The 12,647-nt window shown below is 41.4% G+C and overlaps 1 protein-coding gene across 6 annotated transcripts in view; it reads right to left on the bottom strand.

The window, feature by feature from the left end:
• Window positions 1-12,647, bottom strand: part of Eya1 (EYA transcriptional coactivator and phosphatase 1) — a 139,899-nt gene that overhangs the window by 104,678 nt on the left and 22,574 nt on the right. For 4 of the 6 annotated variants that reach the window (XM_055603269.1, XM_055603270.1, XM_055603271.1 and 1 more), the window contains one exon: window positions 8,000-8,077. The exons of the other annotated variants lie outside the window; for them this stretch is intronic. In XM_055603269.1, the coding sequence (XP_055459244.1) occupies window positions 8,000-8,077 (78 nt within the window). The remainder of the gene's footprint in view (window positions 1-7,999; window positions 8,078-12,647) is intronic. 6 annotated transcript variants of the gene reach the window in all.

Genomic DNA, 12,647 nt, shown 5'->3' with positions numbered 1-12,647 from the left:
AAGAGAATGCCACAATGCCACCTGATGATGGGAGCCAGAGATATCCACTTGATTCTTTTCTAGCTCTAGATCTGTTTTCCACTCCTGGGTCACACAATTCTTGAAAAGGTTATCATCTCAGCAACTTGCACCCAGCAGTGTTTTTTACTAAGAAAACACCGGGAGACATTAGCACATAGTAAGTCTGTGGAACTTGTGCTCAAAATACATGCACTGCATGTGTGTGTACACATGAAAGTAATGAGAACTTGGGGACTCAGGGTATGGAAACTGAGTACAGAACCTGAATCAGCATTTAACTTCAGCTCAAATTCAAATCCCAAATCTCAGACGTGAGCCCAAGTCATTTTACTCCCAGCTTTCACATAAAAATGGCAACAATGCTTGCTTCTAGCTAGACCTCATTGGAGCCTCGAAAAGACTAAGTGAGATAATTCCCAGGAAGTCATTCATGCAGTGTTTGTATTCATAAATGATTTTCTCTGATTCTTGCCATTGCTGCCCCTAACCTTGCCCTTCTGTCTACATTTACATGGTATGAACATGTACACATGTGCATGTATAGACAGGTGCATGCTTGTGTAGGTGTGTGTGGAGGCAAAGGACAGAGGCTAACTTTGGGTATCCTTCCTCAGGCAGAGTCTCTGGTGTGCTGCTTAGGCTGACTGGCCAGTGAGTCCCAGGGATCAATTTAACTCCATCTCTCCTGGACTAAGATTACAAGCAAAGGCCACAATGACTGGATTTTTTTTTTTTTAATGTAGTTTGTAGGCTCAAACTTAAGTCTTCATTCTCACACACAAGTACCGAGTGAGCTATCTTCCCCCAGCCTCTCTTCTGCTTCCTAAATTCTCCTCAGTAAGCATCATCACCAGCTGTCCAGGAAATGCTAGAACTTTTGACTCATGGTTTACACATGAGGTACGCAGGACAGACAGAAGTAACATCTTTGAAGACAGAGGAGTAGAGACACAAACACACTGGCCTTTGAACTCATCTCCTATAGTCTCTTTCCATCAAAGCACACATTCCTCTCCCATCCTCTACAGAAACTAGAAGCCTCAGTCACCACGTCAGGTCCTCCTTCCGTTCACCCATGTCAAATCTTAAGACAGCCTGCTGATCTAGCCATGACCCTCACCCTCACACCCATCTTTCATCCAGGACTCAAGCCCTGCCTCCCGACCTCCTCATGTCACACTGAGATGACTGCAGTGGCCATGTGGACACTTGCCTTACCACCATCACGCTCTACCCTCGCTTCCTACTGCCACCACAGAGACCTTGCTTCAGTGAAGCCACTCTACACCCATCCTGTTGCCCACAGTCTTGTAGCCACTTAAGTTATTCAAGGAATACCTGTCAAATTCCTTGGCAAAGGATGCAAGGAGACTGAGGCTTCCCTAACCTCCTGCCTCTGGTGTAAGGCAACCCTCCTGGACTTCAGGACTCCTGTACCCATCATCTGCTTCAGGTTTGTCCCGGATGGTCTTCAAGGTGGACCCCCTGCCTTAGAAAGCCCTTTTTTCCTCTATTCGACAAACCTACCACCACAGGGACCAAACTGTCACCTTTCTTCAGGATACTATCTTCTTTCTCTGTCCTTTCTTGGAGCACTGCGTCTATCTGCAAAGCACCTCCACGTGCACTGCATTCTGCTTAGCGTGATTTCGTGTGCAGCTCTGACTTTTCCTCTGAAAACTATGATCTTGAGGGGCTGGGGACCCCTCATGCCTGTTTCCTCTGCTCCCGATACGATCTAGCACATGATAAACAACCAATAAGTAATACTTAGGTAATAAGGATGCGATCGTAACCCTGTGAAATATCTCAGTGGGTAAAATGGGATTGCAAAACCTGAGGGCCTGAGTTCGGTCCCTGAGATCCACATGATGGAGGAAGGATGACCCCAAAAAGTTGTCTCTGACCTTCATATGCACACATGGCACAAGTGTGACCACATACAAAAATACATGCGAACACACCCTTACACACAAAGTATCAAAAGTAAAATGAAACTGGGGTTATAAGCAAAGGTGGGTTTTTAAAAACCGAACTGAAAGATGGATCTGCTATTCCAGGCTGTACAAAAGGAGCCTGGTGTGGATTTTTTGTGCTGTAAATTGGAGAAAACAGTATCTTCTACAGTGTTCTTCACAGTGAAGAACCATGAAGACTTGCTGTTATTCCTCTAATCGAATGCACCGAAAATTTCTACATATTTCCGACCATCATAAGCAGCTCAAGAGAAGACTCCAAAGTCTTCTGTGCTTAGTCCACTCCTGGTTATCCCTGGCAACATAGCCCCACCAGCCAGGCCGGAGCACAGATGTGACTTCACTCTGTCCTCCATGCTCACATACTCTTTAATCACCAGGGCCATCAGCTCCCTTTTCGAATCCTTCAAAATACCCAAATCTGACAGCTTCTCACTTCCGCTCCTTTATTGCGCTGCTCTGACCCACCACACAGTAATAAAAGCAGGCGCCTCCCGTGTCTCTGCTGAAAGGAAGTAACCCAGCAAAGAGTATGCAGTCAAGTTCTGAAATCCATCTTTATAGATACGAGGATGCCCGATTCGAGGGCTTATCCTGGCCAGTGACATGTTTTGAGGGCTTATCCTGGCCACTGATAACACCCATGATGGATGGCAGGTCTGGGGGAGCTGTGAGTCACTCAACCGCCTTGTTGAAATGTATAGACTAGTAGACAACCTAATCAGTTCTAGATAGCCTATCTTTTTCTCCCCCACCATTTTCTTCTAACAAGATCCTGGCCCATGATTCCTGACCCATTGGCTCCTCTGGGAAGATGTGAGAAGCCAGTCAATTTTCTTTTGAACCAGGAAAATGCTGAACTCCTGATTCAAACCATGTCCCCATAAAGCCCTTTCCATGCAGTGATGTGTACATGCATGTATGTGTGCCTTCATCTAATTGCACACAGTTATGTGAGGAAGCTAGAGGCCAACATCAGGGTTTCCCCAAGCCTTCACCACCCGATTTTTTTGAGTTTTACATGGGAACAGGAAATCTAATTCATGTTCTCAAACTTCTGGGACAAGGACTTTTCTGCTGGCTTATTTCCTCAGCCCCAAACAATGACTCCTTAAACATGAAAATCCGATCATGCAAAAACCGGAAGTACCAATATGTCCAAGCTCCCTAACCAAAAATCATTCCTTCATTCATCAGCCTATGCTCAGATGACCCCTCCAAAAACCACCCTCCCTCTAAAAACAAACCTCAACCACACTTTTACTGTTCTTTGAGCACCTTTCATTTGCTTCAAAAGCAGACCATTAAACTTACATCTTTTTATAATGAGTTAATAAGGAAGCCATACTTGTCATTCATGAGGGTTTCCTCCTCACAATGCACCTTAGTTTCTATTTTGTGATGCCACCTGACAGTGTAGGCTTGATGCCAAAATGGATGCTTAACTAACAACTACCAACAAGTTTAGATTTGGGGGAACTGGCAGGTGAGTTAAAAGCCTTACAAACACATTGTTTAGAATCGAGATGGTCCTTCAAAATTCAAATCACTAAAATAAGAATGTAAGGGATGGAATGAGAGCTAGCAGTGCTCGGTGGCAAGCCTAAAGACTTCATTTTGACCCCTGGGACCTCCATGGTGGACAGAGAGAATTTATTCTTGATTGTCTTCTGGCGTCTATACCATGGCATGAGTGTGTGTGTGTGCGCGCGCACGCACACACACACACACACACACAAATGAGCTACCATCACAGTGGTTTGAAAACACAATAAACAATGATGCAGTTTTCAAGCCTACCCCATGCCTCTACAAATGGAGCAGTCTCCTTTAGGGTCCCCACACTGAGAGTAGGAGGGGAAACCCTAAAGGACTCCCTCATGAGACAAAGATGATGCTGGCACCACCAGAGTGGCCCTGTACCTTCTTCTCTTTCTTGAGTGTTTTCTAAGAGAATGAAAGAACTTTGTTTCTACCGCATTCTGCTTCTTACGTCTTCTCCCCACTCCCCAGATCAGCCGCTTCTTTCCTTTTTTCCCTCATGTAGCGATGCTGCAGAAAATAAGATCTTTTCTAGATTAAACAATGTATTCCTCCAACTATACTTAAGTTCTATTCTAGGGACTTGCTTTTCCTACGTATCTTTTCAAAGTAGCCACTTTCAACTAGCTTAAATTCAAGGTACTACAAATACCACAGTCAGCTGCTTATCAAAGCATTTGTTTGCTACTCTTCTGAAAAACCTTTCATTCCTTGAGGCTCAATAAAAGCTCTTCAACATCCCTGTGATGGCTATCCCCTAGTGACTACTACTTCCCTTGCAGTGGGAAGATGTCTTCGTATTTGGCAGGATCTCCCAACAGGTCCCAATATAATTATCCTGGAACTTTTTTCTGTCCTGATCTCCACTCTGGTCCAAGACCATAGTCCAAGCTTTTTATTTCTCCATTTCACATCTCAAACCACAAGAATGTTGGCCATTTCATTCCTTCATTTAGGCAACATGTATCAGCTACCTCTTAATGCACTCGATATGCTCATATCTACTGGCAGTGTAAGTATGGATAATACCAAGAAACTCTGTTCTCACAGGGCTACACCAGAAACAAGAAGGCAGATAATGGAAAATGATTTCAGAAGCAGTGATGAAGGCTAAGCACGGAAGTCCCGAGAACTAACTGTAGAACTGTGTGGTGGGGTCTCACTGATGTGGAGATTAGGAGGAGACTATTAGACTATTCTTTCCAGCATTTCCAGCTGCCTGTTGTCATTTTATATCTCTTCCAATGCCATCATGAGATGCAGGATTCCTGACGCCGTTGTCTCCTGTCAAGTTATTATTGGGTTGTATTTTCTCTGTTGAGACAGCGGGAGGCATGAGAAATTAGTGTATACTAGTATTCCCTGTAAATACTCTCAGTTCTGCCAAGTTCTTAACTCTGGATCAAACCAACTGTCTTTCCACCTCGGATGCTAAGCCTTAAAGCCTTCCTAACATTGCAACCCTTCAATACAGTTCCTCAAGTTGTAATTTTGCTACTGTAAGAAATCACAATGTGATTGTCTGACATGAAGAATATCTGATATGTGAGCCTCAAAGGGGTCATGACCCCAAAGGGGTTGAGAACTATTGCTTTAATGGGAAAGCTCACCTGGTAGGCACATATTCCAAGTTCAAGAGCTCTGGCTTTGTTTGGACCTTTGACTGCACTGTCTACCCTCTTTGAAGTGTGTAAGCAGTCTCCCCATGCTTTCCTATCCTCCACAGCATCTCCTCAGTCTCAAACAACTCTGCAAATTCACAAGCATCGCTAACCTTCACTTTGAGACACTTCAGAGGCAAACACAGAAAGCCGAATTCACTACTCACTCATTCACTTACCACTGTTACTTCACTGAGCAAAGGTGAAGCAAAGGTGGCTGCCATAGGTGTCAAGAATACAAAGGTAACAAGAGACAGAATCCCTTCAAATTCTGTTACCCCTGTAGTCCATGCTGTTTAACTTGCACTTTAAAAGTACTGCTTTTTGAATCAGTAAGTGCTACCCATATGCCCAATAAAAAGACTTTGGGAAATAGACAACAGCAGAAAAAAAAATCAAAATTTATCTCACTACCCAGACTGAAACACCATTTTTCTGTGCCCATACATATAAAAACATATTCACATAAATAAATTTCCTGTCTTTAAAAAATAAAAGTGATGACACTAAAGCTATTACTATTTTATTTTTACTTTTTATTATTTTATTTAACTTTGGTTTTGTGAAATGATGTTTCTCTTGGTAGCCCTGGATTACCTGGAACTCACTCTGTAGACCAGGCCAGTCTTAAACTCAGACCTCTGCCTAATTCTGCCTCTGAGTGTTAGGACTAAAGCTGTACATCATCACAGGTTTCCAGGACCATATTCTTATATAACCCATCCTTTCATTTCATAAAACCAAGATATTTTTTTTCAGGTCATTATTTTTTGTTGTTGTTTGTTTTGGCTTTTTTGGTTTGTTTAGGGTGTATGTATGTGTCTACACATATGTTGTACTTAAGTATCTATGCCTATATGTACATACACACATGTAAATATGTGTGTTTAAATGAATCTGCCACATAGACAGTGTTGCTTTTAAATTCTTCTCTGCTTTCACTTCTCGTTCAGTATCTGTGCCTCATCTCCATTGTCATGGGATTACCTATCATACACACACACACACACACACACACACACACACACACATAAATGGGTGTGGTCTTGGCTTCCCTGTTCAACCTTAATAAATTTAATTAACTTTACTACTCTGTATACTTCCAAACTTCACATCTGCAAACTATCTGAGCACTAACGATTAATATATCTGGTATCTTCAGGTAACTCACACCTTTTATTCAACATGCCCTGAACTGAGGGGTCAGACATGCTCCATTTACGCCTGGCTCGTCTTCTGTCTTGTTTGACTGACCCAGTGGCCATTGGTCATGGATGACTTCCACTCTACTTCATAAATGTATAAAGTCCCTCATTTTCCCATCCCATTGCCAGAATAAGTCTTCAATGTTTCATAATTAAATTAATCAAAAACTTTAAAAACTGCACTTGAATTCAGGTGTCTCCAAATACATAGATTACCCAGCACTCATGACTGTGAATAACGAACATAGGTGTCAGCCTCTGCTTTGGTGCTTCCATTGCTAAAATAAGGCAGGCAGAGCATGCTGGTCTCCTTGTTCTCTGAAACCACCCCTCTGTGGCACACCCATATTGCTCACACATTACCCATTGGGAATGTCAGACCATTTTCAGTTCCAACAGTTCCATGCCCTCTGAGCTATAGTCTCCTCCCAGGGGTAGCCAATTGGTCAGTGTCCTCATCCATGGTTATGTGTGCACCGTGTTGCTACTTGTTTTCTAAATGTGAGTGTAGACATCTAGTCTGTGATGCCTTTCCTAATGGTCTCCCTCGGCCTCATCTCTTCCAGATCCCTGCCTGGGTGCTCTTGCAATCTTGGGGCTTCCCTCTGCTATTGTTAAACTACTGGCATGATTTTCCATTTGTCCATCCCATTAAGCTCTGAATTGGGACCATTTTCAAACACCTATGAATTTATAATAGCAGAAAGCACACTGCCTGGGATGAGTCAAATCCCATGACAAGTTTTGTGAAAAAAGAAACTGACATTATATGCTTTGTTATTTTCTTACTATTCCCATCTAATATCAGGAATACCAAAACATGCATATAGACTTAATTTTATTACTTCATATAATTTCTTTCCATTGTGGTATGTTGTAAATATGTGATTTTAAGAACAAGTTCTTCAATCATAACTCTATGAAGGCACAGCACTTCTTAAATGCAGATCTTAAAAACAAAGCAGACAATACAATAAGGACATACAATTTAAGAGCTGCCTTTGGTAGAAATCATTTTTCAATAAAATAAGCTGCTCTGAGTGTCTTGGCAAGCATGTGGCAAGGGTATCCCAGGAAGTCACTGCCACCATAAATTCTGAGGAGTGTTTTCATTGTGACAGACATGAAATGTGTGTACTGTTTATTAACGTGAGAGCGATGAAAACCTAAGAATGTAACATTGCTTCACAGAGTCAGCCCAACAGAGATCTTGTTCAGAAGAGAGTCAAGTCTGAGGGTACTTAGTCTGCTTGGGATGTTTTGAAGTCAAATTTTGCCCATGCAAATCTGCATGATCAGGTTTGTATCAAAATTGATACAAATACATGGAGAAGCATCATTCACATATAAAGGTAATTTAGTTGAAGAACAAAGAACAAGTCCTTTTCTCTTCTTCTTTGGAAACCTATGTTATTCACAAACACTTCTAAGGGAATACAAACACTGGGCTTGTTCATCTGTGATTTGGAGAAGAGTCGCCTTTTGCATCTGTATCTGTGAATGCTCACACACTTCCACAAACACATATACTTGTATAATAAACTAGGAATACAGTGCTTAGTGGGAACGGGAATATCTAATTTTTGTTCCTTACCTGAACCTGAGAAACTGTCTAAAGACCCGTCTGCTGCTGTTGAAGCTATTTCACTGCTGCTCATTGGCTCTGTTTTAACTACAAAAGTAAACACACATTATATATTGAATTAGTAGTCATTTGTAAAGGTATGGGAGAAAATATATAACATTCAAAATAATGATAAGAAATCATTTCATATGATATCTTTTCACTTGAATGTAAATCAGGCTTTCTTACTAGACTCTCTTTTTAAAAATTCACGTATTAAATTTCTTTTCTTTAAGAATGGCCATTCAGTTTCAAAGTACCTTTTAGGATAGTATTTCCAACCTTCCTGATTCTACCACCCTTTAATACAGTTCCTCATCTTAGGATGATCCCCAACCATAAAAATATTTAATTGCTACTTCATAAGTATAACTTTGCGACTGTGATGAATTGTAATGTAAATAGCTGATATGCAGGATATCTAATATGAAACCCTTGTTGGGGATTGCAACCCACAGGTTGAGAACCAGCCCTTTAAAGGAAGACTCTCAAAACAAATTAAATTTGTTTTTACAGTATACACCTACTAATTTGCTTATTAGTAAAACTATCACTTACAATTTACATAATATACAATGTGAAATTACTTCTTGGTGTTTGTGTAAAGACTGTTGTTTAGCCAAGCAATCAGAAGAAAAACTTTAAAAGGGTTTGAAGACATAGGGAATAAGTGGCCATCCTTAAGCCCACAGGTTGTTTGGTGATTAAGAACAGGTATGTACATATTACACACACACACACACACACACACACACACACACGCACGCACACCACACACACTTCCTTAAATATCCAGTATGGTTCAGACACAACCTCAGGTTAATAAAAGTCTTATCACCATGGTATTTATATGGCTATTTTATCAATGTTGTTTTTCACTATGAAGAAAAAAAAGGAATTCTCCCATTTTGACATAATATTGATAGAAGACAGTGTGAAACAAAAAAATAGAATATATATATATATTCTATATACATACACATAGATATACATATCTATTTGTCCCTATCTCTATATTTAATTTTTTTCAAAGCTCCTAGCATTGAGAAATAACATTTCTCAATTTCAACTATAGAATGTCCACAAAAGCCACTCCTAACAGAATGACAGAATCATTGTAAACCACCAAACAGAGCCACACTGTTTCAGAACTCAGAGCATCTGTTTTTCTCCTCCCTAATTTTAGAATCCCTTTTTTGATGTGCCATCACTGGACTGCTCCTAACCTACGTGTGAAAGTGACTTACGTTCTTATTTCAAATGCACTTTCAACCTGAAAGTCTATGTTCCCTGAAGCAAAGGTTCTAATCAGAGAGCATTCAGGGAGGGAGGCTTCTTCCTCAAAGTAAAAACATTCTACGATGGGAGAATATGCTGGAGAAAACAACTCTTCTGTCTCAGAATGTCACCAATCTCTCCAAAACACAAGGCCCAGTAATCATTCCGCTCAGCTCCTGGTCCTAAGCATCTTACCCACAGATGATGAGCAGTTTTCACATGAGCATTATAAATAGATGGATCAGATAGCCATTTTCAAAAAAAAAATTAATTACATAGATGGTTTCTAAACAAAGTTGGGAGGGAAAAAAAGCAGCGAGACTAATGGAAATCATTCTGCTTGATTGTTTTCATGTAGACCACACAACAGTGAGATTCAAGTTCTGACTCAAGTTTTCACTTTTCTGCCAGTTGTTTTGGGTTAGAAGTCTTAGTTGATGCTAATGCATTCTGACAGAAGGCTGCCGTTCCCTTCTCCCCCCATGCCACCAGCCACCTAATGTTCTTGCTCTTCCTAACCATGACATTGCCACAGCTCTAGCCAACAGTAACTACAAGGGGGTGGGAGGTTCCTGCTCATGATGTCCACATTATATTTCATGTTCCTTTAAAGACTTGACACAATGCCCTCATCAAATCAAGCAATCTCAAGTGTTCTAGTCCACTTTCTAGACAGATCACCAATAGGAGGCTGAACTCCAAATCATATACCACATGCTGTGCAAAAGGGTAGAATGAGCTAAAAAGAAAACTGACTATGTAAAATACCTACTATGGGTCATCTTTTCCACAGATGTTATCATCATTATAGGAAACTTTGCAAGGATGAGTCCTTCGTCAGACATCACCTCCTTGTCTCTCTCACATGTAAAAACTGAAATCAGAGGCCACAAAGTGTCCAAAATGGGATTTAATTTGGGGAGTTCCTTTACTCAGAGGTCCATGAGCAAAGCTTGATGAAACAATAATAAGTTAAGTAGCACTCTGCAAAAGTTAGAGCTGGAAGAAGGCAGTAGGGGCTCAGTGTCACAAGCTCTGGGGTTTGATTAGAAAGTAGGACCTTGCCAGTTCCCTCCCTCGGTGCTTCCAGGCTAGCAAGTTTACTGGATGATCTCAAGTAGAAATTTCCTTGCCCAGATGTCAAGAAAAGATGATGAACTCTTCCATTGCCTAGGCTGTTGGTCCAAGTTGCTTCTAAGTCTGCCAAATCTAAGGTCAATGGTCCTATAGCTTGAACTATACAGTTACTCTGAGAAAGTTGGCCTATAACAAAACCCCTTCTATCTCTGGTCCCCTGAAATCTACATCTCTGCATGATAAAGCTCAATCAAGTGCAACCCCTACTCCCACCAGGAACTTCAATTGTTCTTGAAATCCATTAAAACTAGGCAAAAAAAGAAAGGAAGGGAAAACGATACTTTTCTTTTAGGTCCCAAGATCATTGCCTTTTGCCGTTGTTCAAATACAGCCATCTATATACTAAGAACTAAAGAGTCCGACTGAATCCAGTTTCTAAAAAGGCTCTCTGTTGAATGGGAGATGATGTCCGCAGAGTAACTACCAGGATGTGTGCGATTGTATCAGTCCTGTAATCGGATGCTTTGATCAACAGAGGCCTAATGACTTATTGCGATGTAAGATATTCTCTAAGGAGCTGGGGAGACAGTTCGGTGGATAATTGGCTTGCTGTGTAGGCACGAATACCTGAGTTCATAGCTCCAGAATTCACCTAAACTAGGCATGACAGCACACGCTGGTAACCTCAGTGCTGGAGGGAGAATGCAGACAGGGGCTCCCTAAAACCAGACAGTCTAGCCTACACAGGGAGCTTCCAGTTTAATGAGAGACCCTGTCTCGAAAAGTAAAGGTGGAAAGTGATACAGAAAGCTACCCCGTATTGATCTTTGGTCTACACAGGCATGCACGTGGGTGTGTAAGCAAAAAACTTGCTCTCAAAAACAAAAACAAACAAACAAAAAAAACTAATTATTTCTGGCTTTCTTTGTTATGGCCAGTTATACAATGACTGAAGAGTTGAAGAGACAAGAGCATTTGTGCCCACTGGAGTCTTCCCCACTCCATCTTACCTGAATGGTCACGTGATTTTGGATACCTCAGTTTTCCCATCTGCTGCTGGGTAGTGTATGCTCAGATAAGAATTTTTAAAAAGATAAAGATTATAACCATCCCAGCAATGTGCTAGGCCCAGAGGCCATGCTTTTATAATTACCTGTGGCACTGCCACAGCTGAAGGAAACCCAACAGTAACTGCAAGGGGGTTTCTCTATAAGCATGAGGAAGCAAACTATTTCTATTTTCCCCCTGGTTGAATAGCATGCTAGGAAAAAGACTCTGCAACTGAACTACATCCCTGGCTCCAAAAGCATTTTTTTTTTTAAGGTACAGATAAAAATGTTGAAAATCTATCAAAAACCCCACATTAAATAAAGTCAAGCTTATGCTTCCAAAAAAAAAAAAAGAGGATCTAAAGGAAAAAATCAGCCATTGAGGTCTTCCCTAAGGAAAGTCAAAATCAAATTCAGCAAGGTGTCTTGGGAATAACTCAAGAAGGCAGGACTAAATCGTAATTACTTTAAGAAAACCAGGACCTTGTCCATTATTACCATCAGCAAATGCTTTTTCTGAGGAAGCAGGCCAGCAGGAGAAAGATGGGACACGGGCTAGGAGTGGTCAGCAATTTTAGAATAAATGTGGAAACTCTAGCATTCTTTATAGCAAGCTGACCGATGAGAACAAGAAACCTTCTTTGTGTACTGTAAGCGGAGACTCAACTATAAGACCACTGCAGCATGGTGAGCTGTGTCCATCAGCCAACTAGTCCCCTGCACTGTAATTCCACGTTCATCAACTTCTGGATGGCGTTTGGAGTGTTATGGTCATGAAAACACATCTCCAAACTTACAGGGCAATCGAGAAGTGCTCAATCCATTTGATGAGTGCTCATTCTCCCATATATCAAAAAAAACAAAAACAACCTGCAAAACAAGTTCAGTCCCAAATGGAAACTCTGCTTGCTAGATTGAGAGCCAGCCTGTGCTATGATGAATCTGTGCAGAAAAGCCAATGGACATGGAATAGCAGCAGGTTGGGTGAGCATCAATTCCGTCCCCTTTCTCCGTGGTTCCTTCTTCCCTTAATTACATTCATTCTAGTTTGACTATGAGGTGATCCAGCTACACCATGCCCTAAAACCGCATCGCCTCCGAGAAACGTCCCATTTTCCTCATTTGCTCACTTCCACCAGACTCATAGCACTCATGAGAACAGCTGTCTTCCCAACCCCCTGCCTGACTCCCCCTCCAGCTTCATCAGCCTTACG

Source organism: Psammomys obesus, unplaced genomic scaffold (assembly GCF_907164565.1).
Source record: "Psammomys obesus unplaced genomic scaffold, mPsaObe1.curated_primary_1811, whole genome shotgun sequence".
Lineage (NCBI taxonomy): Eukaryota > Metazoa > Chordata > Mammalia > Rodentia > Muridae > Psammomys > Psammomys obesus.
Note: the sequence above shows the minus strand (reverse complement) of the source record. Positions and strands in the feature narration are given on the sequence as shown.